Source organism: Xenopus tropicalis, chromosome 6 (assembly GCF_000004195.4).
Source record: "Xenopus tropicalis strain Nigerian chromosome 6, UCB_Xtro_10.0, whole genome shotgun sequence".
Lineage (NCBI taxonomy): Eukaryota > Metazoa > Chordata > Amphibia > Anura > Pipidae > Xenopus > Xenopus tropicalis.
The window spans coordinates 86,102,155-86,128,588 of NC_030682.2; the positions used below are offsets into that span (position 1 = coordinate 86,102,155).

The 26,434-nt window shown below is 35.8% G+C and overlaps 1 protein-coding gene across 3 annotated transcripts in view; it reads left to right on the top strand.

Annotated features, from left to right (window-relative positions):
- The window catches only part of mylk4 (myosin light chain kinase family member 4), an 83,902-nt gene that overhangs the window by 21,620 nt on the left and 35,848 nt on the right, over window positions 1-26,434 (top strand). Inside the window, exon 1 of one of the 3 annotated variants that reach the window (XM_012965429.3) lies at window positions 1,173-1,446. The exons of 1 other annotated variant lie outside the window; for it this stretch is intronic. In XM_012965429.3, the coding sequence (XP_012820883.2) occupies window positions 1,309-1,446 (138 nt within the window). In that variant the 5' untranslated portion in view covers window positions 1,173-1,308. Of the gene's footprint in view, window positions 1-1,172; window positions 1,447-18,993; window positions 20,027-26,434 lie in introns of those variants that run through there. One more of the 3 variants, XM_004915305.4, reaches the window with a different exon arrangement.

Consider the following 26,434-nt stretch of genomic DNA (forward strand, 5'->3'; position numbering starts at 1 on the left):
CAGAGAAAAAGAAAATATGTTTTTAAATTCTAATTATGTGTAGTCTATGGGACATAACCTTTCTATAATTTGAAGCTTTCCAGATAATGGATCCCATACCTGTATTAGATTTAGACATGCTGTTGTCTTTTATACTTCCTTATATCTAGTCTGTTTCAGTTTTCCTTTTCAAATAAACAGATCTAAATTATGTAATTCTAACATTTTCTTCTTTTCAAAAGTCATATACAAGTGCATACAAATTATTGTATGCACTTGTGTGTACATGCCCATAGTGCTGCATTGACATCGCTGTTTCTTACTGCATTTGTTGCTTGCATTCCATGCTGGAGCCTTCTGGAAGGGCAGTTGAGGAAATGCTCTTCTTGTTGTTCTTCAGGTTTCTGTGAACGCAAAACATTATAAATATACCAGGAATAAACTTAATTCCTTTTTAATTTTTATGTACTCCATTGTTTTATAAAATGCTAAATTAAATGTGTTCAGCCAAAAATTGTGCATATGACATATTTTCTTCCATATGTTTTCTGCTATGTATAATGCTTTAATTTGTTTTCACTGTTAAATATACTATAAAGTCTTTTGCTTCTCTAGACTAAAGTTCAAATGTGACCTTAAAATTTAGTCTATTATCATTGAAAATCAGTCATATGCTTTTAATCAAGGACTTTTGGCTTGCTTAGCTACTAAAAAAAGCTATACTGTATTATAATTATAGATGAAATATGAAACCACATATTACGTAGGAGCTGCACATTGACTAGAGTAGAGTCTATTTAGAGCTAACACTTTACAAATTACTGTGCATAAAATCAGATTACTAAATATGAAAAATATTTACTGACTGCATTGCCTCTATATAAACATTTGCTTGGTTAGACAATTTAACCTTGGCATCTAAGATTAACTATCCCTTCACAATATGCCTTCGAGCAGTTACACTATGAAGGAACTTGCGAGGTCTGTGCTGTTCACTGGCAACATATGCTAGACACATTCTACTTCTGCTGATGGTGCTTGGAGTTCCTGTACAGTGGACAAGTGCTAGAGTGTCAGAGTAAATATCTGTCAGGCATTGCTTCACTTAACTTTACTTCTTTCCCTTTCCATCTGCTTCATGCTTATCAACTAGATGTCATATTATACCCATTTGGGAACACAGAATTTGTTGATCTCTGACACTAGATCCAAACTGCACTGTTACTATGCCTTCTCCGGCAGCCTAGTTTATTTCTCAGCTGGAGAGGGTAGTCAAGTAAAAAGCTGCTTTTTTTAAAATACACCGTGAGACCAAATACTACAGTAGGAATGGATCTGCCATTTAAAGCTCGGGTTTTGTGGATTGCAGACAGCCTGTATATTTTATCCTCAGTAATCTGGCGTCTCTTGTGGAATGTGCTGAGCTTGAAGAGGGACAGAAGTGCAACAAACTTTGGAGAAGCAGAGGTAGTAATATTTACAATTTTGTGAAAAATTATAGCTGTTTGTTCTTGTGCATGATGAAACATTCATTACCAGTTAAATGCAACAGCTCACCAAAATCTTGGCAACAAGAATATAAGCCTGCAAACTTTCCTGATAAAGACTTTTTAAAACTTTATATTATTGTTCAGTAATTAAGTACCTATACTGGTAATACTCTCATTATTTTAAAAAATGTGTTAAAGGACATGTTAAATCTATTTTACCGAGGAATTGCCAAAAAATTTGGCACCCCCCCAGTGAAATAGGTAAGATTTTTTCTGAGGTTGGTGCGCCTGTTAGGAGAAAAATGCACCGACCTGTTGAAAAAAAAACTGTATCAGCACTGCGCGGGCATTTTACTGACCAGTGTCCCAGGCATCCGTTGCGATAATCCCTGTTGTGCATGCACAGTAAACCCATGCCACCTACTCTACTGCACATGCTCAGAATGCCAAACGGATGAAGATTTCAGGTAAGGAGATGCCGGCACACACTTAGGTAGCTTTTCCATGGGCTGGTGCAGATTTCTTCTAACAGGAGCACTGGCCCAAGGAAAAGCTTAGAAATCTATTTACATGTCCTTTAAACGTAGTTTTCATATGAAGATGATTTAAGTAAATTAAGGAGATATTTATCCTTATCCTATAGAAATGAGAATTTTGTTATAGCTTGACATACCTGTTCTCCTTATTAGTTGTAAAGTATACTGTATGACAGAACACATAGCAGAGAGGGCCTTGGTTGTAAGTGCTGCCAGTCTTCTAGAGGGCCTCAGATTTATAATGCATAAATATCTCATTGGTGGGCCCCTGTTGCAACCCAGGATGGGGTTTATTTAATGTTTAAATTATTTTTTATCAGACAAACAAAATGCAGATACAAATTACGGAAAGAACCCTTATCTGGAAGACCCCAGGTCCCAAGTAATCTGGATAATAGGTCCTGTACCTGTATCAGTAATATGTTTAGCTTTTCTTTCAAATAAAATTCCCTTTTTGCCTAATTAACAAAAAGCGACACTGATGCTAAAACCCTCTATGCTTTATGCTTTGTGACACACATGAGAAGTGGCATTTAACGTTAATGAATGATCATTCACTATAAAAACAAATGTTGTTTAAGGAAGACCAAAGTCTCTGAAAACAGTTGTCAGTACTTATGTCTAGCAGCGCTGGAATCCTTAGTTCACTTATGACCTGAACACAGCCTGCAAAGAGTTTGTATGTTCTCCTAGTGTCACTTGTTCCCCCAGTGTCACTTCCTGATGAAATTGTCCTGTGTTGGGTGTATTGTGATAGATAGTAAGTTCCACTGCGACAGGGACTGAAGCAAATCTTGAACAATCCCTAAAAAGTTTTATACAATTGTGTTGGCACTATCCCATAATAAATAAATTATCCCTCCATTTGAGGGGAGACTTATTAAAGTTTGGATTGGGGTTCCTGGAAATTTCTTGGCACTTTCCCAGTAGTTGCTATTCACAACACATTTATTAATCTTTTCCTAACAAGATGAAGTTTTGTCTTTGATCATTATCAAAGCATTTCCTTCTTTCCCCCACTAGCTTTTATCTTAGCAGAAAATGTTCTCCAGCTTTAACTAGTTGAATTTGTCTCTAAGGCAGACATTTTTTTAAGGCTGTAAATAGTTAGTTGTACCAATCATTAAAAGAATAAGCATCAGTAAAATCTTTTAACTGTTGTGTCAATTGTTTAATGACACAGCAAAAGATTCATAAATCAGAACTTTAAGGGACACATTTATCAATGTACGATTGGGTCCGAATGGGAAAATTAAGTATTTTTTCTAATCTATAGAACTTTGCATATTTTCCACGATATTTTCGTTAATTTCCGCAACTTTTCCGTGCTTTGCATCAATTTGTGTGACAAAACCGTATTTGTCACAATGACTACGAAAGGTTCCGAATTCATTCAAGCTTCAGTATTGTGACTTTCTTTTGGCCAGACCATTAGCTGCAGAGTGCCATTGAGTCCCAGGGGAGGCTTCCAAAATCATGCATTGAAGGTTCAATGTATGAAAGGTTTTCGTTGCTGTTTACGATCGTTCGGATACAAAAAGTTTGTAACTTTCGGATTATACCACGATATTTTCGTACGACCACAATACGAATTTTCGCGCAATTAACATCCGAAATTATGTTATTTACTCCGAATATTTGCCAATCATACTTTTAACTATCCAAAATTTGGACTTTGATAAATCTACCCCTTATTGTGTTTTTTTTCGTAAGAAGTTTTGTAAGATTACAAACACAAAAAATCCTAAAAACCTCTAAAACTTTTTAAATGAAGATTTCACAATGTGTAAAGAACAGCTCCCATCGACTTCTACATAACCTCGCCAGCTTTTAGATGGCAATGTTTTGTGTTAGGGTTTTTTGTTGTTTTTAGACTTGATAAATGGTTTTAAAAATTGTGTTTTAAAATATTTATCTAAATACACTACTTCTAGCACTAAAAAGAAAAATACAAACATTGTCTGGCTAAATATTTGTAGCTGTGTATACAAATTGTTAGCATGTATAAAAATCTAAAAGGAAGCATCATGACTTAAACCAAAGGGCAGATATATCAATTTTAGAGTCAGAGTTAACCCATTCAAGTTTTTTCTTAAATATAATAGCAGTTGCATTAAAAATGTACAATTTTTGTCCTGAGTTTTCTACGAAATTGCATTTTTTATAACATGAAAATGGATAAACCAGCCTACCTATGTATGCAAAATGGTGATGCTTATAAATGAAAAATTACTCTGGTCTGCAAATTATAATTGTTTTGGCTTTAGCAAATTCGTTAAATTTATTTTAATAATTACAAATGTTAATATGCTTACAGCAAGCACAAACGGGATTCAGATAAACCTTTATGAGATATGTAGGTACCCAAACAGTTCCTGTGCTCTGACAATTGAATTAAACCTATAACTGTACTAGCTCTACTTGAATGCCTCTTGCAGACTTACTGGGGTTAAGTCAATGCTAAGGATAGCCTGTAATTAGTTTGAGCCCACTCATAAAACCTCACCTTGCCATTGGAACTTTACAGGTGCATACAGGCACTTATGCATCCCTGTCCAGATAGCATTACATTAAGTACCTGCTATGGAGCCACTTTTTGCACCAAGCATGCATTATAAATACACAAACTGTAAACTAAGATTGCAATGTGTATCATAAGTAGATGTTATATATTATAAGTAGATAAATATTTACACCCACTTACTTAAAATACGTTCTGTATAAAAGTACAGTATGAGACATTTTTTTCTGTTTTTTTTTACGTTTGTAAAAAGGAAATGCTTTGCCTTGAGAAAGGAGCACATGATGTCTGAAAAAAATATAGTTTGTAGATATCCCAAGGTCTCATACGATGTACTTCTGTAATATGCAAAGGCGCAGTGTAATGGGAAGCCCAGTCTTGTTAGAAAGAAACAAATACCATAGCTCCTTAAATGATTGCCATTACTTTCTTGTAATCCAGCTAAGCAAGCAGGAAACAAGACTACTTAACCTGAACCTTATTTATGTGGCTTTGTAGTGATTAAGGTCTGAATGGATGAGGAGGAGCCACAAGAAGCTAGACAGAGGAAATGTGAGTGGCAGAAAGGATGGTTGGGTTAAATTAAAGCAGTGATAGAAACAAAATAAAAAAAAAAACTTTATATTTATGGTAAAAATAATGTTCAGTGTTTAGAAGAGTAAATAGGCACCTGGAAAAAGCAATTTTAATAATGACTGCTGGTATACTATAACTGTAAAGTTATTTGTCCCTGAAGCAATAGGACTCATTTACATCCACAAGTGGGCTTCTCCCCTCAGTGAGTTGCTTCTTAAACCACTTTCATTTACTTGTGTCAAATTTCCATATAGTTGTCTTTGGCTCTGTTTAATTCTTCCTGCTTTAAGTTCCAAATCAGGCACTGGTGCACCTACTGACATAGGGGAGCCCTGGAGTTACTGCCACCTCCTGACCAGTCAGTAGCTCCAGGATTGCAATAAAGCACATGCGTAGTTGCGTTCATTTTTGAGACTGTTAAGTGTTGCAAAACAAAACAGGGGTCACGGGCGCCAGTGCAGTAGCAAAATCGCACCCTTTAGTGCTTCTATAGAAAGTGATTGTTCCCAGGGCCTTGTTGCACTCTACACTCAGGGGCACATTTATCAAAGTACGATTGCTTCCAAATATAAAAAAGTTTTTGTACTGTGCGTATTTTTTGTGACTTTTTCATTAATTTGCACAACTTTTTCGTACCTTGCGACAATTTGTGCAACAAAATCATATTTGTTGCGCCGAGTACAAACATTTCTGATTCATTAAAGCTTTGTTATCGTGACTTTCCTTGGGCCAGGTTGGAGCTGCAGAGTGCCATTGAGTCCAATGGGAGGCTTCCAAAAACATGCACATAAGGATCAAAGTCAGAAAGGTTTTCCCGCCGTTCGATCGTTCGCATACGAAAATTTTGTGACTTTCAGATCGCCAATGCAATATTATCGTGACTATTACGTTTTTTTCGTAAGCATTTTCGTGACATTTCCGATCATCCGAAATTATCGTATCTGATCTGAATTTTACCCACTTCGGGATTCAAACTTTTGCTTTGATCAATCTGCCCACTAGTGATTGAAGTGCAGAATGCAGCTCCAGCAAGACAAGACAGCACTGTCCTTACTGTCTGTCATAGGGTAAGTCCAGGGCACCTGTCCCTGCTGGCACTTCCTTACTTGCAAAAGACACAGCAAATTGTGCCCGTATTTCACACTTTACACCCTGCCATTCACACAGTAAATAACCCCTAAAGCATTGGTTTGTTGGTTTAGGATATAATGTACCTGAACATCAGTAGGTTATATATAACTAGAAAATTAGTGTATTGTTAAAATGGTGATAGACTTGTTTAAACTGCATTTATACATCCCTGAAATCAAGTTAAATTTTTTTTTTCTGTTTCTGTAAATTTAGTTGATAGCCCATCTCAAAGTTTGAGATCTACAAATACATTTCTCCTACAAATACGTTTACAGCCTGTTTTGTTTTTTTTTAAAAAAAGGTGTTATATGGCCATTTTAGTTATCTTTTTGATTTAGTTATTCTGACTTATGTAAAGCTTTTCAAAAGCTGTTTTTCATTAAAAACTGACTGACAGCAATTCAAATGATTGTTTTATAAACTCATCAGTTTCAATAAATGTAAAATGTAATATCAATGTAAAAATTGGCTTAGTGTATCCTTTAAAATATGGAATGACAATATCTAACAAATATATTGGTGTTTGCTAAAGTTTTTAGAGTGTAATATCTAAAGAAATTAATAATGCTGCTGTCAAACAGATGAGTAGAATTTAAAGTGTTTTGGTTAATGTAATAAAAAAACTATTGAATTGATCAGCTGTGTTTGACCCAACAAGTAATAAATAATTTATGTATTTCTATAATATTTAAAAAAAATGACAATATTGGAGACAGTACTTCAGATGAAGCAAAAATTGTTGCATGTAAATAAATATTAGAGTGAGTTTAAAATAGACAGACTATTGAAGTTGTTATTGTCATATGTTCTGTAACAAGTGAGGTGATGGCTATAAATCCTAATCTGTGAGGAATACATGAGTATAATTAAATGTTAGCGCGTTTAAATTCCCTTAGTACATGAACATAACATCTCCAGTGTTCATAACGTAACTTGGTAATTGTAAAACTATTACTTAGTCATTTTGTTCCTTCAGACATCTTTTTCCTGCAGTCATATGGTTCCCAAATGGAGATTTATATCAGTTGTGAATTTTTGGGAGACCAAGTTTTCCTAAAGTAAATTTGGTATTTCTAAAATTAGTGATTGCAAGTAATAGTGATTTTGTTCCTTCAAAATCCTTTTCCTGCGGTCATAGGGGTATTAAACGGAGGTCTATATCGGTGTAGTTCCTGCATACAGTACTTTGGTATAAAATGGTATTAATTCATACTTTTTGAAGGAACAGATTACAGGTATATTAGGGGTTTCTGTATTGTGTGGGGCTCTTTAACAAATTTTAATTAGGGAGCCAGAGTTCCTCTTCAAGAACATAGGGGTACATAGATAGAGAAAAACATTCTGACAAATTCAGCACATAAGATAGTTCAAGGACAGCATTCTGCTACAGTTGCCTTTGCAGCAGCTAGTTCATGTGAACATAACACATCAGGTTTCATGACTATATTAAGATAAAAAAGACCTTGAGAAAAGTGCTGAGAGGGTCTTTGCATCATGGAAACATACATCTCAGAATTGTCATTGAGGCAGCAGGTGCCTAGTTGCTAAAGTAACACTCCAGTAAATGGAGATGGAACAATGTTACTAATGCTTGTGACCTGTGCTCTGTCCATAGCATACCTGTTTTGTCAATGTAAGAGGAAAACTCATTGCAGAAGTCCAGTGTAAATACATCATGATTCATTCGTTATAGTTTCTGAGAACTGGGTTTATAGTCCCTAAACCATGCTAAAAAAACATCACCAGTCTATTACAAGAGACATGTACTTTGCCCTTGAACTTTTTTTCTTTTACTTTTTTTAGGGTTGAAGAGGGGGCAGATTTAGGCTTTTTTTAAGTAACAACACCCAAAACCACTCCATGGGTCACATTTACTAATTCACGAATCCGAATCCCGAATGGGAAAAAATCGGATTGGAAACGCAAATTTTGAGACTTTTTCGTCGCCGTTAGGTTTTTTTTTCGTATTTTGCGCAATTCTTTTTGTCGCCATCACGACTTTATCGTATTTTGCGTGACTTTTTCGTCGCTGTCGCAATTTTTTCGTATTGAGCTATTGTAAACGGCGGAAAAACCAATCCGATTTTTTCGTGACAGCGACGAAAAGTCGCGAAAATACCGATCATTATGGAAAAAACGAATTCGAATGCTTTTCGGACGTTCGTGGATTAGTAAATGTGCCCCCATGTGTCATTATTTTGGTGTTTGAAATAAAAATCTACTTGCCCTTTCTTATTAACTCATAATGCCCTAGGTAAGCAGAAAAACAATTACCACGCCACTCAATGTGTCAGAATTTTGGTGTTTGAAATAAAAATCTACTTGCCCTTTCTTATTAACTCATAATGCCCTAGGTAAGCAGAAAACCAATTACCTGAAAATTTCCTTTTTTGGGGGGGATAGAGTTCTGTTCTCTAAATGCAGCACAAGGCTTAGGTTCCGGGCGATAAAAGCCCCCTTAACTATTACTGCCTTGACTCCCCTCAACTCTCCCTTATTGCATAGTTTCTTAACAACTGTTCCTAATAATAAAAAAATAAAATTAAAGGGGCACTTATGTCTGTACTAAATATGTTTTGTCTGTATATGTGTATTCATATAATATTGATAGCTGTTTTGTTGATTGTCTCAGCTGAGACATTTTTATACATAGCTGTAAAGTCTGTTACATTCTATTGAGAATGCAATATCGTAGCACCCAATCTTATGCATAAATGCAAAAGCATTTAGGGGTGCCCCAAGAAATGTAGCAGCAGTACAGTGTAAAACTCCCTGGGAAGATCATTTCAAGACCTGTATGAAAGCGTGTGGCTGCATGCCACAATATGTTTGTGTTTACTTTCTTTATAATTGTCACATTTTTAGGGATATTGGATATTTTTCAATAAAAAAAACTTAATGGCAGTGTTAGGCCTTATATGCTATATCTCTGGAACTCCTTGTAGTCTAGAGTAGTATGGTAGCATACTCTTGCTGTTTTACTGACTTAATGGAAAAAAAACAGGAATATAGAGGAAATGAAAGCATTACCTGTGGAGTACTAAAAAAGAGGCCGTGGCAATTAAAACAAGGTTAAAATATGACCTCATAAAATGTACCTTTATGTTACTCTTCAATATATGGTCTTCAGCATTCCCAAATTGCTGGTGCACAATAATACTATTAATGTGAGTCATCATAACCTAATATCTTAGTTAGGAACAGAATGGTAGTATATGTAACATTATACAACCTACCAAGAGCTCCAGTTTTTAAACTATCAGTTTGGGATCTGTAATGCCAAATGTTTAGATTTTCCACATAATAAAATTAAACAGCATGACTACAATCTACTAAAAAGCATCTGAACACTGAAGAACCTTGTTCAGTTGTTTTGCTTTTCCAGAAAAAAAGCAAAACCAGTATAAAATAAAGAGGAAATCTTTCAGCTGGCATTAAGAGTTTTCTGGATAAGGGGTTTCACACAATAGATCCCTTATACAATTCTCAGCTCCCAAATTAGTATTCAAGCCCTAGAACACATATGCCTTGATTCTATTGATAACTGGATGCCTTTCCACTAATTTCTGCTGTCCAGCCTAATGGTGATTTCAGAGGAACCTGCATGTCAGCATGCTGTTACTTAAAAAAGCCTTTATTTGGCTTTTGTCACTTTATGATACATTATACTATTATACTTTTCCTTATGCATTTTGTGATGTGGGAAAATATGATTTCCATAAAAAGTGTTATTCACTGCCCTGAACTTTATTAATACGTCAAATTACAAAAAGGAATGCAGTTTTAGTGTAGGAAAAAGCAAAGGCCAATAGAGGGCATTATGAAACCAAGGACACGTAAGGTGTTATTCATTCAGAACCAGAAGAGCTTTGCCGCTGGAAGAGACTTTCAATACAGGGTGACTGCTGCCAGGTTAGCTTTGGACTAATGCCAAAAGGGCCTTTTGACAGATCAAAAAATAAAAGTGAACTTTTATAGCACCTGTACACAGAGGCTCTTTTCATTTTCACAGTGTTCAGATTACACCACCTCTGGCTTTAGCTCTACATACTCAGGAACTTTGCTTTGAACTTGTTTCCTGAGAAGGGAGGGTTGCTATGTTAATAGCCAATTTTTTATTAATGAACAGGGAGAATATAAAAATTCCTTCATTTACCCATCAGAAAGGAGCATTGTCGGTTTTCCTTTCCAACATAAAGACCTTAACATATTTTTTTAAACTTGAACAGTTGGCAGAATGATAATCTCTTTTTTTATTTTGCATCTGTTAGTTTAAACTTAAGTTCTTAAGCAAACTTAAGCATTTCTGGGGTTTTTTTTCTATATGCATTTGTAATTCATAGATTTTAGGCTAGAATATCTAAGCTGTGAGCATCAGAAAGCTATTTGGGGTTTCTGGGATGTGCAAGCAAAAACAGATTCAAATATTCTAAAAATCTTCACATATATCTTCACAAATGGGTCACCTCTACTCTCTAATTTTACAATATGTTATCTATTATTTTCCAGTATCAGTTGGGAACAAACACTGCTATTGTGGTAGGCAGAGACGTATAAAATTGGTACCCTGGACTGTCTTGTTCTCAGCCTAGGACCAGCTCAGGTATTTACTGTTGGGGGTATTCATGACACAATAAATGCATTAAAGCACAGCAGACTTTATTGCAGGTTTCTCACAGTTGGTACAGGGGCAGACTGGAGCCAATTCACCTGCAATATATCAGTTACTCAAATGCTACGGAAGACTCTCTCTCATGCTTTAGCACACTCACCACATTTCCTCTCTTCCTTTCACACAACATTCCTCACCAAAGCCTCCAGGGCCCTTGTCTTCTTAAGTTGCCTCTCTGCAGCTTTTGTAGGTTCTCTTGACCTACACCTGAACACTAACTGATTCCTATCTCGTGCTCTGCACCAAATTCTCATTCCTTGTTGGGACTCAAACTGTCATTGCTAGTGTTTTTACCTACCTCTTACTCTTGAGTGAGTTAATAAAAAATGTCTACCTCTCTATCTAGCCTAGCAAGGATCTGGTGCCCACCTGGTCTGACTCGGTATATCTGCACTCATTGTAGATGTTAAAGGGGATGTTCACCTTCAGACAGTAGTCTGAAGCCATATAATGGACAGCCAAATTGCTGGTTTAAAAATAGAATTTTGGCTCTTAAAGGGGCAATACACCTCCTTGTTCATGCGTTCAATTGATAGGGCTGCTTCTAAACATACTTTTGCCTATTGTTTTAAATAACATGGATTTTAATCCTCCATAAAACTGTTGACATTGAAAATGAAGATGACCAAAAACTGAATTACAGATGCAGAATAACTCACCAATAACAATGATGCTTACCAACACTGCTTTCATTGTCATATTTAGAATAGAGATTAATGTGTAATTTTGGGTTATATTACACAGTAGTAAAATGTCAAAAGAAAGGACAGTATGCTTTTTAATTGTTATTTGATGAACAACTCTAGTTTTAGTTGTAGAAACAAAAATTACTGAGCAAGGTTTATGCTGATCAGCTGAGATTGTTTTAGCCACATTTAGCCAGGTCAAACATTCAGGGGAACATTCATTGTCATCCAAACAGATTGCATTGTACACTTTTAAGACAGCACTTAGTCCCAAATACTTACTCGCTTAACCCTTCCTTCAGTTTGCTCAGGGTTTTGACAGCTTTGTCAAAAAACAAAAGTTGTTGCTGGGCAATATTAATAGGGTATACTGAATCATAAACAAAACTGATCCGAAATGAGGGTAGTTAAACCATGGTGCCCATCACTCAAACGAACCCCTGTATACCTGACAGGTTCCCCACTACATTAAGCAAGTTCTGTGTTCCATTTAAAATGTTATTCTTGAACCAACAAATGTATTTTTTTAAATTTGTAATATCGATGTGTAGGCAGCCATCTCAGTACATTGAGTCTTAGCTTTCAGAAGGAACCAGCACTACACATTAGAACTGCTTTCAGATAAACTATTGTTTCTCTTGCTCAGTGTAACTGGAGGAGTCAAAAAATAGATTTTTACTATAAAGTGCTATTCTGATATCTACCACTTTTAGCAATACAGGTGTCAGGGAGCTGCTGCCTTACTAACTTCCCATTGTTCTGTTGATTGGCTGCTGGGGGGGGGGAAAGGGAGGGGGGGATATCACTCCAACTTGGAGCTCAGCAGTAAAGAGTGACTGAAGTTTATCAGAGTACAAGTCACATGGCTGTGGCATCCTGGGAAATGAAGATCATGGCTAGCCCCATGTGAAATTCCAAAATTAAATGGATTTCAAATCAGGATTCTGCTGGAAAAGCTCTATTAACTGATGCATTCTGAAAAAAAAACATATTTTACCATGACAGTATTCTATTAACACTTCCAAGGGGAAACAAGGTAAATAAAACATGGTGTTGTTCTAGAAGAAATTACTTTGGGCCAGTAAGTATGTTATGAAAAAAGTTCCCTGTCCTGGTCCATAAGGCTCCCTGTCCTGGTCCATAATCCACCTCACTCATGGATGCCCAATAAATTGTCCCATCCACGCAAGAGTTTTAACAATTCTTGGGAATTAGCCTTGCAGCTTAAAAATGTATTTTGAAGCAGTTATGTGCCTCATTTTAATTAATATTAATTTTTCACTTTAGAGGGAGGCTAACTAAATAGCATGGGTCCTGCATTTGGTTAAGAATCACATCCTACTGTATACGTTTGTGCTAAAACATTGTGGAACAATATATGCAATACACAAATCTTTCTAAAGGCAACAAAAAAAATTGTATCCTCATCAAAATTGGGCATAATTTGTACTTTGTCGCAGCAAATTCTGCTTCCTTTGAATGGTCTACAGCTAAGATGAACATGATATTGTATTTTTAATTTTGTGGCACACAGCACTGAGTTTTATTTCATATTAGTCCAAGAATAATACCACCTTTTTTCTGTAATTTAAGCATGCTAGGGGGAGGAGGGAGTAAGAAAAAAGTCATATTTCTTGAAATTCTATATATTCATTTAAAAAGAGGCACTAAAATGCCATCATCAGTACATTACTTGGGCTGGATTACAAATGATTGTACCAGGTTTAACTAAATGCCTTGTGTTGCATTAAATAAAACCCAGTGTTAAGTACATAAGTTTTCACAGAGTGTACACTATAAAGTCTAATCTTTTCCAGATGCCTACTAATGTAATGGAAAATAAATATGCCCACAGCTAATAATACCTGTAAAACGAATGGAATTAAACTTGTATTTACAGTGTAATAGTGTTCCACAAGGCCCATTCAATTCAATGGCCCATTAGGTGCAAACGTTATTTTATAGCTTTTCACTGTTTAATAAGTAGGTTAGGGATCTTCAACCCATGACTTTCTAGCTGTTACTTAAATACATCGTAAGTATCTATACTCCACCACTGCCTGCAAAGGCAATCTGGGGCTTGCAGTTCTACAACCTTTTTGTGAATATTGTTGATGTAGCGCCTATCCTAAAACACATTACTTTAGATTGTTTTATCTGTTTAACTCTAAAATTGTGAAATATATTTATAATTATTTATTTGTAAGAATATGCTGAAAGGCATATCAATGTGCCTTCACTTTTGCACTGAAACAACCTTGAACAGTTACCCTCAAACAATTATTCCCTTCAATCAAGAGTGCTCCTGAATCCTTTACCATCTGTGGAGGTGCATCACAAACTTTTATCTGCTTCCGTAGTATCTACATTGTTCTGAAGTCAGCAGGGTCAGTAACTATTCATATATCTTATTACATTATCTACTTCTGGAATTTGCAGTGTGTGTTTTGCCACCTGTTACTGTCCTACAACTTCCAGAAAACCCTAACAACAAAAGGCTGTGAGGGAATGCTGCTCAGAGTAATGTTCTTATGGTTGTACCTAATGGATGACAAAAACCTTATCAAGTGTGGCATCTTTGTGGCTATGAACAAATTATTTTAGCATGGGGTGGATCGGGGGCATGGCAGGTGTGCAAATTATCTTGGAATATTTTTTTCCCCATTAGTATCACATTATACTTAATTGTCAGGGCCTAACATCCAGGGAGCCCAGATGGAGAATCTTTTATTACTTATTCACATATTTAACTACAGTTCGAATTATACTTAGGTATATAAGTTTCATTCATCATTCACATGCATGTGCAGTGTCGCACATGTTTGAGAGTGCATCCTTCTCCCTTTTAGGACCTGGCCTACAGGAATGCAGGCAGAAGAGGTCTGTGCCCTAGGCACTAGTAATGAATACTAGTGGATTTGTAGCGAATTTCCACATTTTACCATTGGTGGATTTTTTGTGTGAAACAAACGCAAAGATTTGTGCATTTAAAAAAAAAAATTGTCACGCTGTCAAAAAAAAATGCTGCACATGTCAAAAAAGTCAAGTTTTGCTAATTTTTCACCATTTCGAAAATGTTTTCAGATTCGTTCATCACTTCTAGGTACATTTCTCTTCTGCCTACCCCTAGTTCCAGCCCTGAATAATAAAAAAAAAACAAATACCCAATCAAATAATCAAGAATCAGCTGATGTTTATATAAGTCATTAATGCGGCTACTAATGTATATAAATAATAAAGCCTAATATAATTGATAGAAAATCCTGCTTATGTTACTGAATCACCTTTATATACAGGTATTGCTAAACAATAATAGTAGATCAGATGAACTGTAGAATGGTACTGTTTCCTTTCCAAACACTGTAACACAAGATGATAATAACTGAGAGCTGGGTTAAATATATCTCCACTTAAAAATCCAGACACAAGAAGCATCTATCATCACTACCACCACAATTAGATAATGGGTGTTCAGCTGAAAGAAAATGTACAGTAATTGATGTGAGTTATTTTTGGTTGTATGGTACTGTTTGGGGGAGAAATAATGTAAATAGCTTCCTAAGTACAAGTAGAACTATCAAATATGTCCTGTTTATTTTCCAAAGAAGCAGGAATAAAAAATGACAACACAATTGATTATACGAAAATTATATGAAATACCAAGCACAGTGGCAATATAGTGGGGAATGGAGAACAGAAAGCAGAAGAGGAAAATGAGAATGTATGGGCACTTCCACACGAATATATGCAGGCCAGAATTTTTAAGTGATTTGAAAACCTTATTTGCATGCATGCAGTTGAACACAATTCATCAGAACAGGCTAAACAGGTATATAGGCAGTACATGCAAGTTGTAAAGAGTGTGTATTAGAACATTGTACCTATAAAATATTGTGTCCATTTTAGCACTTAGCACGTCTCCCTGCATTCAGAAATGTGCTTTATTATTTCTAGATTTAACTTAATATAGAAGATCAAGAATACAGAAACATGAGTATAAAGATCCTAGGTCCAAATTTACCATGCACATTTATTTTGGTTCATGAATTAGAAACTCTGTGGAATGATAGCCATGCATATTTTCAGAAGTAAATATATATTATTACCATAGTGAGATGTGGGATAAAGGCTTTTCTAAAGACTTCCCTTTACACCCCCCCCCCCCCCCCGTTTTTCATGCTGTTTGCTCTTTAACATCACTCTGTTTCTCCACACATTACTCCTTCACCCAAGCTGTACCCTCTGCACAGACATTGCATAGTATTTATTAGATGTGAGTCATGCATACCTTGAAGATTGGATCTTTTAACTTGTATACACCGAGGAAAGAAAATTTGAGTCCCCTGTGACCAAACCAGCCACACTCTCATCCAATTTATCTGCCAGTACAATGACATTTGGAACTTTTTTTTTTTTTTTTTTACATTTTAAGATGGAACCTTCTTTTTTTCCCAATCTTCCAATAATACATACAAAAGTTTTTTATTCTCACCTTAAGCACCACTTCTCTCGTGTAAACAATCCCAACATGGCCAGCCTTTCCAAATACCCTTCCATACCCTTTATCATCTTGGTTGCTATTCTTTGGATTTTGAACTCTCTATTGCATTAATATCCTTGTTAAGCACTAGATAGGACCTTACAGTAATTTGTAAACGGTAAATGACCCTTTTCCTCTGTACCCCTTTCAAAACAGGTCAATACCTTGGTGGCCCTAGGTGCTGCTGAGTGGCATTTCTTGCTAGAAAAGTTTATTATCCACCCCCAGGCAGTGTCGGACCTGTTCTTAAGGGCCCATCATCAATTAAGTCCACTTGGCTGCTGTGCAATGCTGTGACAGGTGCAGTGCGAGTGCTCTTCAGCAATTTTTTCTTCATACGTGCTTTTCTTCTCATCTAATTTTATCTTTGCTCCAGATTTTTTTGGCCTTTCTTTCTGCCCTTCCCTTTTCACTCCCCTTTTGACCCTTTTAGCTCCTTTACCTCAGCATCACCCTTTTTTTATCCCTTGTTCTCTTCTGCTTTCTTCGCACACTATTCTTCCACCCAAACACCTTCTTTTCTGTGCCCTCTGTACGGACAGTGCATAGTAGATGCTAGATGAGTCATTTGTAATTGCACAGTAGATCCTGTAACTCCCCTATTGTATACACTTTCAACCCACATGTTTTTACTATTGGCATACTTTGAAACATTTGGGGGACTAGTCTTTGCATTTAAAGAAACCAAATATTTTTTTCTATTTCTGCTTCACAACCATTGCTGTACTATTTATGGTCTTAAAAGAAGTGTCCCGTGTAATTTGTAATGTTTGAATGCTTTTCTATTCATTCTTATTAACATATTTATACCTGAGTTAAGCCACATAGTGTAGTTGTTAATGGTTTTAGAATTCTTTCCTAATGAAATACATTTAGAACTGTAATGGGACTGATGTGAACAATGTGTAATCTCTGTAAGGTGCTAAAGAATGTGTTGGTGCTATATAAAAAAAAGGCTAAAATAATAATAGATCATTTGTGAATATATTTATTGGATATGTAAACTTAGCAAATTAGCAAAAAAAGGGGTACCAAATAATTTAAATTCCACCATGCAGGGATGCATAGTAATATGTTTACCTTGTTGGAACTGTAACCATGACTGTACGCAACTGCTGTTATGCACATTCTGTACAGGTCTACATTCACAGAAAAGGTACAGTGACAGTTCACTCAGTTCTAAGTTCTGTCCAGAACTGAACAGTATCTGGTGTACCCTGTAACAGATTTCTGCAAATAGCCATGTTGATGGAGACACAAAGTTCTGCTTTGTGCATTAAGCTGATAAAAGAGAAAAAACTATTACTGACTGTGTGAAAACATAAAGCTATCAATAGATCATACTTACCAGTATGTGTATTTAAAAAGCAGCTTTTCTGCATAAATAACTGTCTAAACAAATGTGATCTACTTTCATATTGTTTGGCAACAACGCTAGACACACAATGTTTCTATGTGAAAGACTTTAGAGCTTCAATTTGTAAAGCTAAGATCAGTCAATACTGCAGGTGATTCAAAGAGAAGTATTCTGTAAACTTTTAGTTCTCCATTAAAGTAAATAAAACTTTTATTACCAGTATGTGTTTAATTTTAAGGAGCTCATCTGCCCTTTTTAATATACTAGGATGTATACTTGTAGCAATGCAATTGCATTAAGTGCATCGCCCCTTACTGACCATAGCAACACTGGAATTTTGGGAGGAAAATGTTGCACCCTGAGAAAAAAAATGGCAATTTCACTTGGAATTGCACTGTGCTTTTTGTACTGGCAGAAATTACCAATTACTATTTTACATAACTTATATGTAAAACAGATTATTTAAATGTGCTGCAGTTTGGTGGATTTTTATAATAGCAACATTTCCATGACCTACATTTACCATGAACTACAGTATATTATTATTTGTGACATCCAGAGATCAATTTTCTACACTGACAGTCAATCCAAATTGTAGTTTTTATGTTTAATACAGTGGTGTACCTATGTATTGAGCAGACCCTGTGGTCACAGAGGGGCCCTGGAAGCTGGGGGCCCCGGATCGTGGGGTCTGCTGTACAGCACCTCTCCTACCTTTAAATATAGCAGTGCGGTTGGGGCCAGGAATTGAAGCATGAACAGGCCAGGGTGGGGGGCGGAGAAGGAGGGACTGGTCTTGCCGGGCCCCCTCAGAAGATATTTCTGCAGAGGGGCCCCGGAGCAACTGAATTACACTTCTGGTTTATTGTAAGTCTCAGATTTGAATTCTATAGGCCTTATTTACAATGAACCGTGCATTGTGCAAAATTAGGCCTAAATCCAGCATCCCTTTGCACTTTGCACACTGCGAGATGCATTTTGCATATAGCTGCATGTTGCTGAAAATAGTTCTTTGTAAATAAGCTCTAAGGGGTGCACACTTGCATGAAAGACCACATATTTTATTAAAATAGTAACATTAAAACAATGTCCATTAGAAACCAGTGATTTCAGGAGACAATACAGATTTTAATTAATTTACTTTTTCTGTTTGCCTTCTTTTATTTATCTTTATTGCTGTCTTTCTTTTTCTTCTCACAAATAACTATTTTATTAATTTAAGAGATACAGATTTTAACTAGAAATTTTCAGTATCTAATACGGTCTATCTATACAGTCTATCTATAAGTCAGAAATAAAAAAAAGTTTAGGAATTTAAATTTTTCTATTTGTAAACTGTACCCTAAAATAATTTAGTCTTCACTTGTAACTGTACAACAGCATCATTTTTAAACTGTCATAAAAAGGCTTTAATCCCTTGTAAGTGAAAAGATCATGTTACATGAAACAAGCATGAAGCTGACAAACAAGAACAGAACTGTCTGTGCAACATGAATCTTCTCAGATCTGTAGCAGGCCTTATGCTGTCAAATTACATTGGAATGAGAATAGACTCTGTCCCCTGTTACACTTCTGATGTCACAAAGCAGAGTGCATTTAGGACACACAAGATTTCCCTGTCTCTACATCAACGCTACAGGCTGAATAAGGTACCATTTGTTCGTCCCAGTCGATTTTTTCCTATTTGTAAATGGTTTTGTGCTTTCCTCAAGATGGTTTTAAGAATGTTTAACAGATGAAGATAAGGTATGAATTTAGACCAATCTGTTAACAGCTGGGATTTGAAAAGAGAGAACACGTTTCATCTTCTGAAAACTCAGCAGAATATATATTTCCCCTGACTAAGCATTCACAATGAGTACAGCCAGCAAGGTTTCTAAGTCATCCTTGGTAAACTCTCTGGCCAAGAGGTATGATCCAAAAGCCTTACAGAATCAAGGACCCATCATTGCACAAAAACCACAACAACCTCAACCTGGTTTCAAACCGGTGAACGTAAACAACACCATGGATACAAATTTTGATTTTTTGAATCAAAAGATGGACTGTGTATTGATGACCCAAAATAATGTTGTTGAAAAGCTGGATAATATTATGCAGGATATTGGGGGCATTGAAAGATCCCTTGATTTAATAAAGCCGGATGACAGCAAGACAGAGCATCTGAGTGAGAACTCTAAAGACAAAGTAAAAATGTTAGACATTAAAGAGCTTTTTGTGGAAATGATCTCCAACCTCTCATCTATTAACAAATATGCAGAGCAGCAAGCTCAAAAGCTCCATGGGGTGGAACAGATACTTCTTGGCGCACAAAATGTCATACATTTTATAGTGGAGGAGATGAAAATTAAAAAAATGTTTACATTTGTCCAGAAAACAGAAACTCCATCAAAACCAGTCATTGTTGCTAACAAAATTAGGAAGGAAGAAAGAGAAATTCAGAAAAAAAGTGGTGAAATTAAAGGCAGAAAAAAAATTCTAAGAAACCAGGATCCAACAAGAAAGCAGAAAACTTGTCTAAATGACAAGCAAATGAAGGTGAGGCTAATTTATTTATTTGGATTTACATTCCTTTCTTCCTGAGAATTATGAATTTTGTACTTGCTAAAGGATTATATATCACTGGTGTTTCTAAAATGCAACTAAAAATCATGTATTACAACTATGTATCTGGTTTATATTGATTCACAGTTTTTATTTCTAGCAGTTATGTAAGGAAATATCAGTGCTTGCTTGCAATACAGTACTGCTTTTGCCTTACTGTTTTTTTTAACAATGGCAAAGTACAAACATTTTTTTCAAGTATATTTTGGCTTCAGTTTGTATCCAATCAAATCAGAAGCTAATCTTTACCTTTTAATCCATTGGTCATACACTGTTTCAGACCTGTGCATGGACTTACTGTTACAAATAACAAAATGTTCAAAAAAAGCCTCCAGAAAATTGTGTAGAAATATGTCCAGCAAAATAAAGCATTTTTTATATTATATTATTATATTATAATATATTTAAAAATTAATAAAAAGACATCCACTTACAGAGAAAGTTTATTTACTCACATTACTTCAAATCTGGCCTGTAAATTTTTTTTTCATGCATCCAGAATTATATATGCCCTGTTGAAGAAATTGCTTTTTAAAGTCAGAAATAAGTAGTAGAATAGCATGTGTGTCTCTGTCGTGGCACACCTGCTAGCTAAGGATATATTTCCTAAGGGCTGTATAAACATACTCTATTCTGACATTGTGTGACATTCTGGAATAGAAAGGCCTTTTACTTTTGAATGGCAACACATTTGCCAGTGCATAGGAAATAGTTCACCAGCAGCTTGAACTGCAGCTGAGAGCAGCAGATCAGAACCTAAAGCAACATCTTCAAGTATATTATATAGTACAGTCACATTCAAATATATTTATACATTTTGTAATAAACTGCTTGCTAATAGGCAAAATGGGCAACTATGTCATGATGGCCATATTGTATGAAGGAGAAAAGTAGTCATTACATATAAATCAGATACATTTTGGACAAATTAACCTCGTATACTGTAATTGCTACTTTGCTCATTAGTACAATGGGCCTTATTTGGTCAATGTGAGAAACTTATCTCATGAATTTAGTAGAATTCTATGGGAAATCTGGAACTGAATAATGTGATAAGCTGTTCTTGTCACTTGAATCAGGCTCAGTATGTTCAGCATTGATGGTAAGCCCTGTAATATATGTATGTATGTACAGTATATATAATAAATAGATGAACTGATGCTCAGTTTGGACTGGGCACCACATTGTTAAAGAATGCTGGCTCAGTGGGTAGCACTTGGGCACTATCTACAAGATGTCAGTATGTTCTGTATGGGTTACCTCAGGGTGCACTGATTTCTTTCCACATTCCAAAAACATATAGTGAATATGGGATCTCAGATTTTAAGAACCACTGATGCAGGGAGTGATGTAAATGATGTATAATCTCTTTAAAACCACTATGGAAATGTGTTGTTGCTATATAAATACCAGGCTATAAATAAATAATATACTAGTAATAATGTCCCTTATAAGCAAGATCAGTGCTATTTTATCCAGTTACTACTAGTATTCTCTAGTATACTAGTGGCATTGCTCATTAGTACAATGGGCATACATATACATATAACATATAATGAACATATAGTGAATATGGGAACTAGTATACTAGTGACATTCTGAATAGAAAGGCCTTTTACTTTTGTAAAGCGCTATGGAAATGTGTCTTTGCTATATAAATACCAGGCTATAAATAAATAATATAAGCAAGAACAGTGCTATTTTATCCAGTTACTACTAGTGTTCTCTTAGAATTACTTAATGTAGTACTTTTTGTCATGTAACACAATTTTAGACCAGACTCCATTACTAACTTAGCAAACATTGGTTACATTTGGCCCTCTCTCTCAGCTGTGCCCACACATCAGTGTGTGGAGGTAGGGAGTGGTGTTACTGAATTACATTTTCAGCTGCACAAACAGGGTTTTAGGCACAGGAGGGTCTTGAACCAAACAGCCATGTTTATTTACCCTTAAGTGGACCTGGATCAACTCCAGTGGAACTTCATGGAAACCTCTAACCTGAATACCTTTCCACTATGAACCCTTACACTTACAGGCAGTATCATCTGAGAGATACCCATTGATAATGACTTTGCCAGCCTAAAAACTGGCAGATAAGATACTTTTTAAGCATCCTTTTTACATAAAGCAAACTGAATGAGCTCTTTTCAAGAGGGGTGAGGAGTACTTTTCCCCTTTAAGTTTCAAGATTTACTAGGACAATAAATACGTTTCATCCTGAAACTAGGTTTTAAAGTTAAAACTAACCCCCCCACAGACAAGAGTCCCCATCCACTGTCCTCCATTGCCCCCCTGCAAGGTTAGAGGCCATATTCTGTATCTTAAGATTCTTTCTTCTATTGATTCACCAACACTGAACTTTCTGATGCATGCATAGTTTGAGTTAGTTCAGCATTAGCTCTATCTGTGCAAGGCTCCATCCCTCAGCAAAGTGAAGAAAGCAAAAGAGAATCTAAAGATACAGAAGATGACACATGTGAACTCCTCTGCACTACTTTGTATCTATATGTCAGGTTTATCCCTGATTCTTTTCTAAAAAAAAAAAAAAAAAAGAGGGGGGCCAATGAAGGGCAGTGGATGGGGGCTTTTGTTTGTGGGGGTCTTTGGTTTTCCATTATGGAAATAGGGGCAGTCTCACAGTTTGGAAACATCTGTCTTAGACCAATATGTAGATCAGCATACCATATCTGTCTGCTTTTATATGTTTTCAGAATATCTTTGGATGATTTCTGGAGAATTTTTCCTTCAGCCTAGTGTTCTAACTTTTTTTTTTTTTGCAATAACAATTTGCATTTATAATTTTCCATCAGGCTTGTACATAATGTCTGGAAATAAATGCCTTAAGGGTACATGAAAGCATCCCAAGCATGCTGAAGATTGATATTAGTGTGTAGGCAGCACATTCCCTACACAACATGATAGTCTATGATAGGCTGCTTTGTAAATTGACGTCTTTGCAGGCATGTATTTTCCTCAAGAAAGAACATCCTAGTACTCGTCACCTCTAAAAATGTAGTCTTCAAATTAAAAAATGCCTTGCAACTCAGTTCAAAGAGAAAGAACAGAGTCTGCTTTTTTTCCTATGCCTAAAACGTACTCAGAGTACATATCTGTTATGTTATAAAAACTCTTGGTGGAGATATTTTAAGATCCATGATAATTAAATTGATTCAACTTTTACAGTGACTATAATGTCACATTGAATTAAGGTATGAAACAAAGCCTATTAGCAAAATGTTACAATATAGGCAGGGGCTCAAAATTTACAACGCCCTTGAGACAAAAGCTTTCCAGTTACACATTTGCTATAATACTAGCATAATGTAAAGTATTTTACATTTCACTGCAATTGCCATTTAAAAGAAACAATTTCACTGAAAAATTACATTAAAACATGCCGTTACTTTGAATGTAAAAGGTATAGGAACCCTTGTTCGGAAATCCGTTATCCAAAAAAGATATGGATTATGGTAAGGCCATTTCCCATATAGTCCATTTAAATTGTTTTTAGTAGAGGTATCCAAATTACAGAAAGTTTTCAAAAAACCAAAGCATTCTGGATAATAGATCTGATACCTTTAAAAGTTTCCGTTTAACCTTATTGTAGCTTCAGGTCATGCATTTAGCAAATAAAAAAAAATATTGTTATTTAGCATTTAAATGCATTTAAATATACTGCAGTGTCCAATAAATGTTATTTTTGGCAACTGACTGAAACAAACAGGTGTTAAGTAATAAGAGTCACTTTAGATTTTATTTCTCCCATAAAATAAAGCTTCAGTAACAAGATCTCATGAAGGCTTGTAATACATTATGCAATATACTACGGTTCTACCGTATATCTAACTGTGGTACTACAGTAAACATAACTTATTCCACTGAATGTAGTTTTTATTTTTCTAGTTGTCATGCTAGTTTTTCCTATGATCTATTGATTGTTAGTGTAACTGAACATTATTTTCTAAAGCTTTATGTTAATATATTCATTTTCTAGTCTTCTTTTGTATATCTTGAGCCATACATATCTAGTCTCCTGTTCACTAATGGCAAATCACTTTACAGAAACACCAAAAAAGTTGGTACATAAACGGAATGGAAACCAAACACATTTTAAAATTTGCTTCTGATTTTAACATCTCATACCAACTCCCTCCCTTGTTAGCTTAACCCTATAATTATACCCTGCTTTTAACCAGATTCCCTTTGTCTTGATTCTTTCAAACCCCAACCCCCAGCTCACCACACTAGTGCTGTGTTCTAATGCTTATCCTAATCACTCATTAATATCTGGCAGTAAGATAAATTAGAATAATCACCTGGGATGTGCAAATAATTTCTTGAGACGTTAAACACAAACTTATTTAGTTATTTATTGATTGCTTATAATTGAGTAAGCCCTTGGAGGATTGGATAAGGAACATTTTATAAATTACATCATCATAAAAAGGCATTCTGTATGTGTGATATTTTGGATATACTTGGTACTACATCTTTATAACAGGGCATTAGCACCACTAATGAAATCCTACAATACTCAGCAGTGTATTGCAGCTACTGGGATATGGACATTGCAAGGCCCCTTAGTTATGAAGACAAGATAAAAAATAAAGTAAGTTAGCAGTACCAGAAAACAACTCAGAAGCTAAAGGCAGTCATAGGTCAAAAGTTCTGCAAAAAGGAAATGGTCATGAACAGGTGCCATTCCAGTTTACCAAAAAGCACAGCAACTTATTGTACAGCGCTGCAGAATATACTGGCACTTTATAAATAAATGTTAATAATAATAACCTGAATTATCAAAATATCAGCAACAGAGCTTACACTCTCCCAGGAACTCACAGAAAATGAATCGTATAAAGGGAAATTACAGGACTGGCCCTTTAGTTTTGCTTTGGTGCTAAAATGTGGTTTGATGACAGTTTTGCATCACTGAAGCATGCTGACACTTAAAGGAGAAGGAAAGGCTAATAATGTGTTAATCTCAAGCTACAGGCATACCTTCAGTACTCTTAATAGTGCCCTTAAGTCTTCCCACATTTTTCACCTGTTCAGATGATCAGAAATTTCATAGGAAAAAAAAAAACTGAGCTCTGTAAACAAAATTCCCATAATGCCACACTCCTGCACCAAGACCAACACCCCTGTACATGCCCAGTTTGTAAGACCATGAGGTTCCTGCTGTATAGCACAGAGTACACATTCCTAGGGGAGGGAGTTCCTAGCATTCTTATGGGAGGGGGGAGCAGGAGAGAGGAGAGAGCTGCGCAGATTCTGGCACAAGAAAAAAGGAGACAAGAAATCGTGTTTCTTTTGATAGAGGACTCAGTGCAGTGTTTCTGTGAATGCTTATGGCTGTATTTAGTTTTTACCTTTCCTTCTCCTTTAATGGCGATGTTGCCACATCTGGGGCTCCAGCTTGTGTCATGTTGAAAGTGGCCCTAGTCATGCGTACTTATATTTTATCCCAAATCATAAATATATCAGTTTATCTATATAGGGATTCCCAATGGCTTATGTCCCTCGACATAACTCTCTGGGTGGTCATGAAAAGTACAGTTTATGTACATTCAGTTAAACAAATTCTAAATAGAATATTTAAGAAAAAAACATTTATAGTATATCAGCAGAAGATGTTACCTGTGCACGCATTTCCGGTTTATAGTTGCATCATCAATGCATCACCTGATTCATGTAAATAAACCATTGTCCTAAAAATATATACTTTTTGAGTAGTACTGTATGTGCCATTGGGTACTCCTAAATAGAAAATTACCATATAAATAATTAAGGGCCGTCTCCTGGGATCATAGGATTCACAGTGCACACAAACATGCCAAGGCACACATACATACTAGGTCACATCAGCCAATTAATGGACATAATTCTGCCTTTTGTTTCCACACTACTTCCTGTTACTGTTAAAGCTGCATTATTTTGGTCATGTGATCTCTGAGGGAGCACACAGCCCATCACTAAATAGTGCATCAAGGGAAAGGATGTAAAAGGGCAATACTTTCTGATATATATTTTCCAGTTTGGAGAGATTCTTTAATAGGTCACTTAACATAATATAAACTATCCGTTGGTCTATTATTCTTTCTGGGAGTATAGTTTTCCCGTAAAAACATTTGCTGCTACTGTGAGTGCATTTTCAGAGCTGTGTTAAGGGTTTTAGCAAACTAGATGTTGGGTTTTTATTAGGGACTTGTGTGACCAATCAGTCGGTAATGCTCTACTTACTTTTTGCCTAGGGTAAAATCACCCCCCCTGTTGTTCTGTCAGCACTCTCTGCAAGCCTTTACCACATGTACATGGCAATATATTGCTGCCTTGATACTGC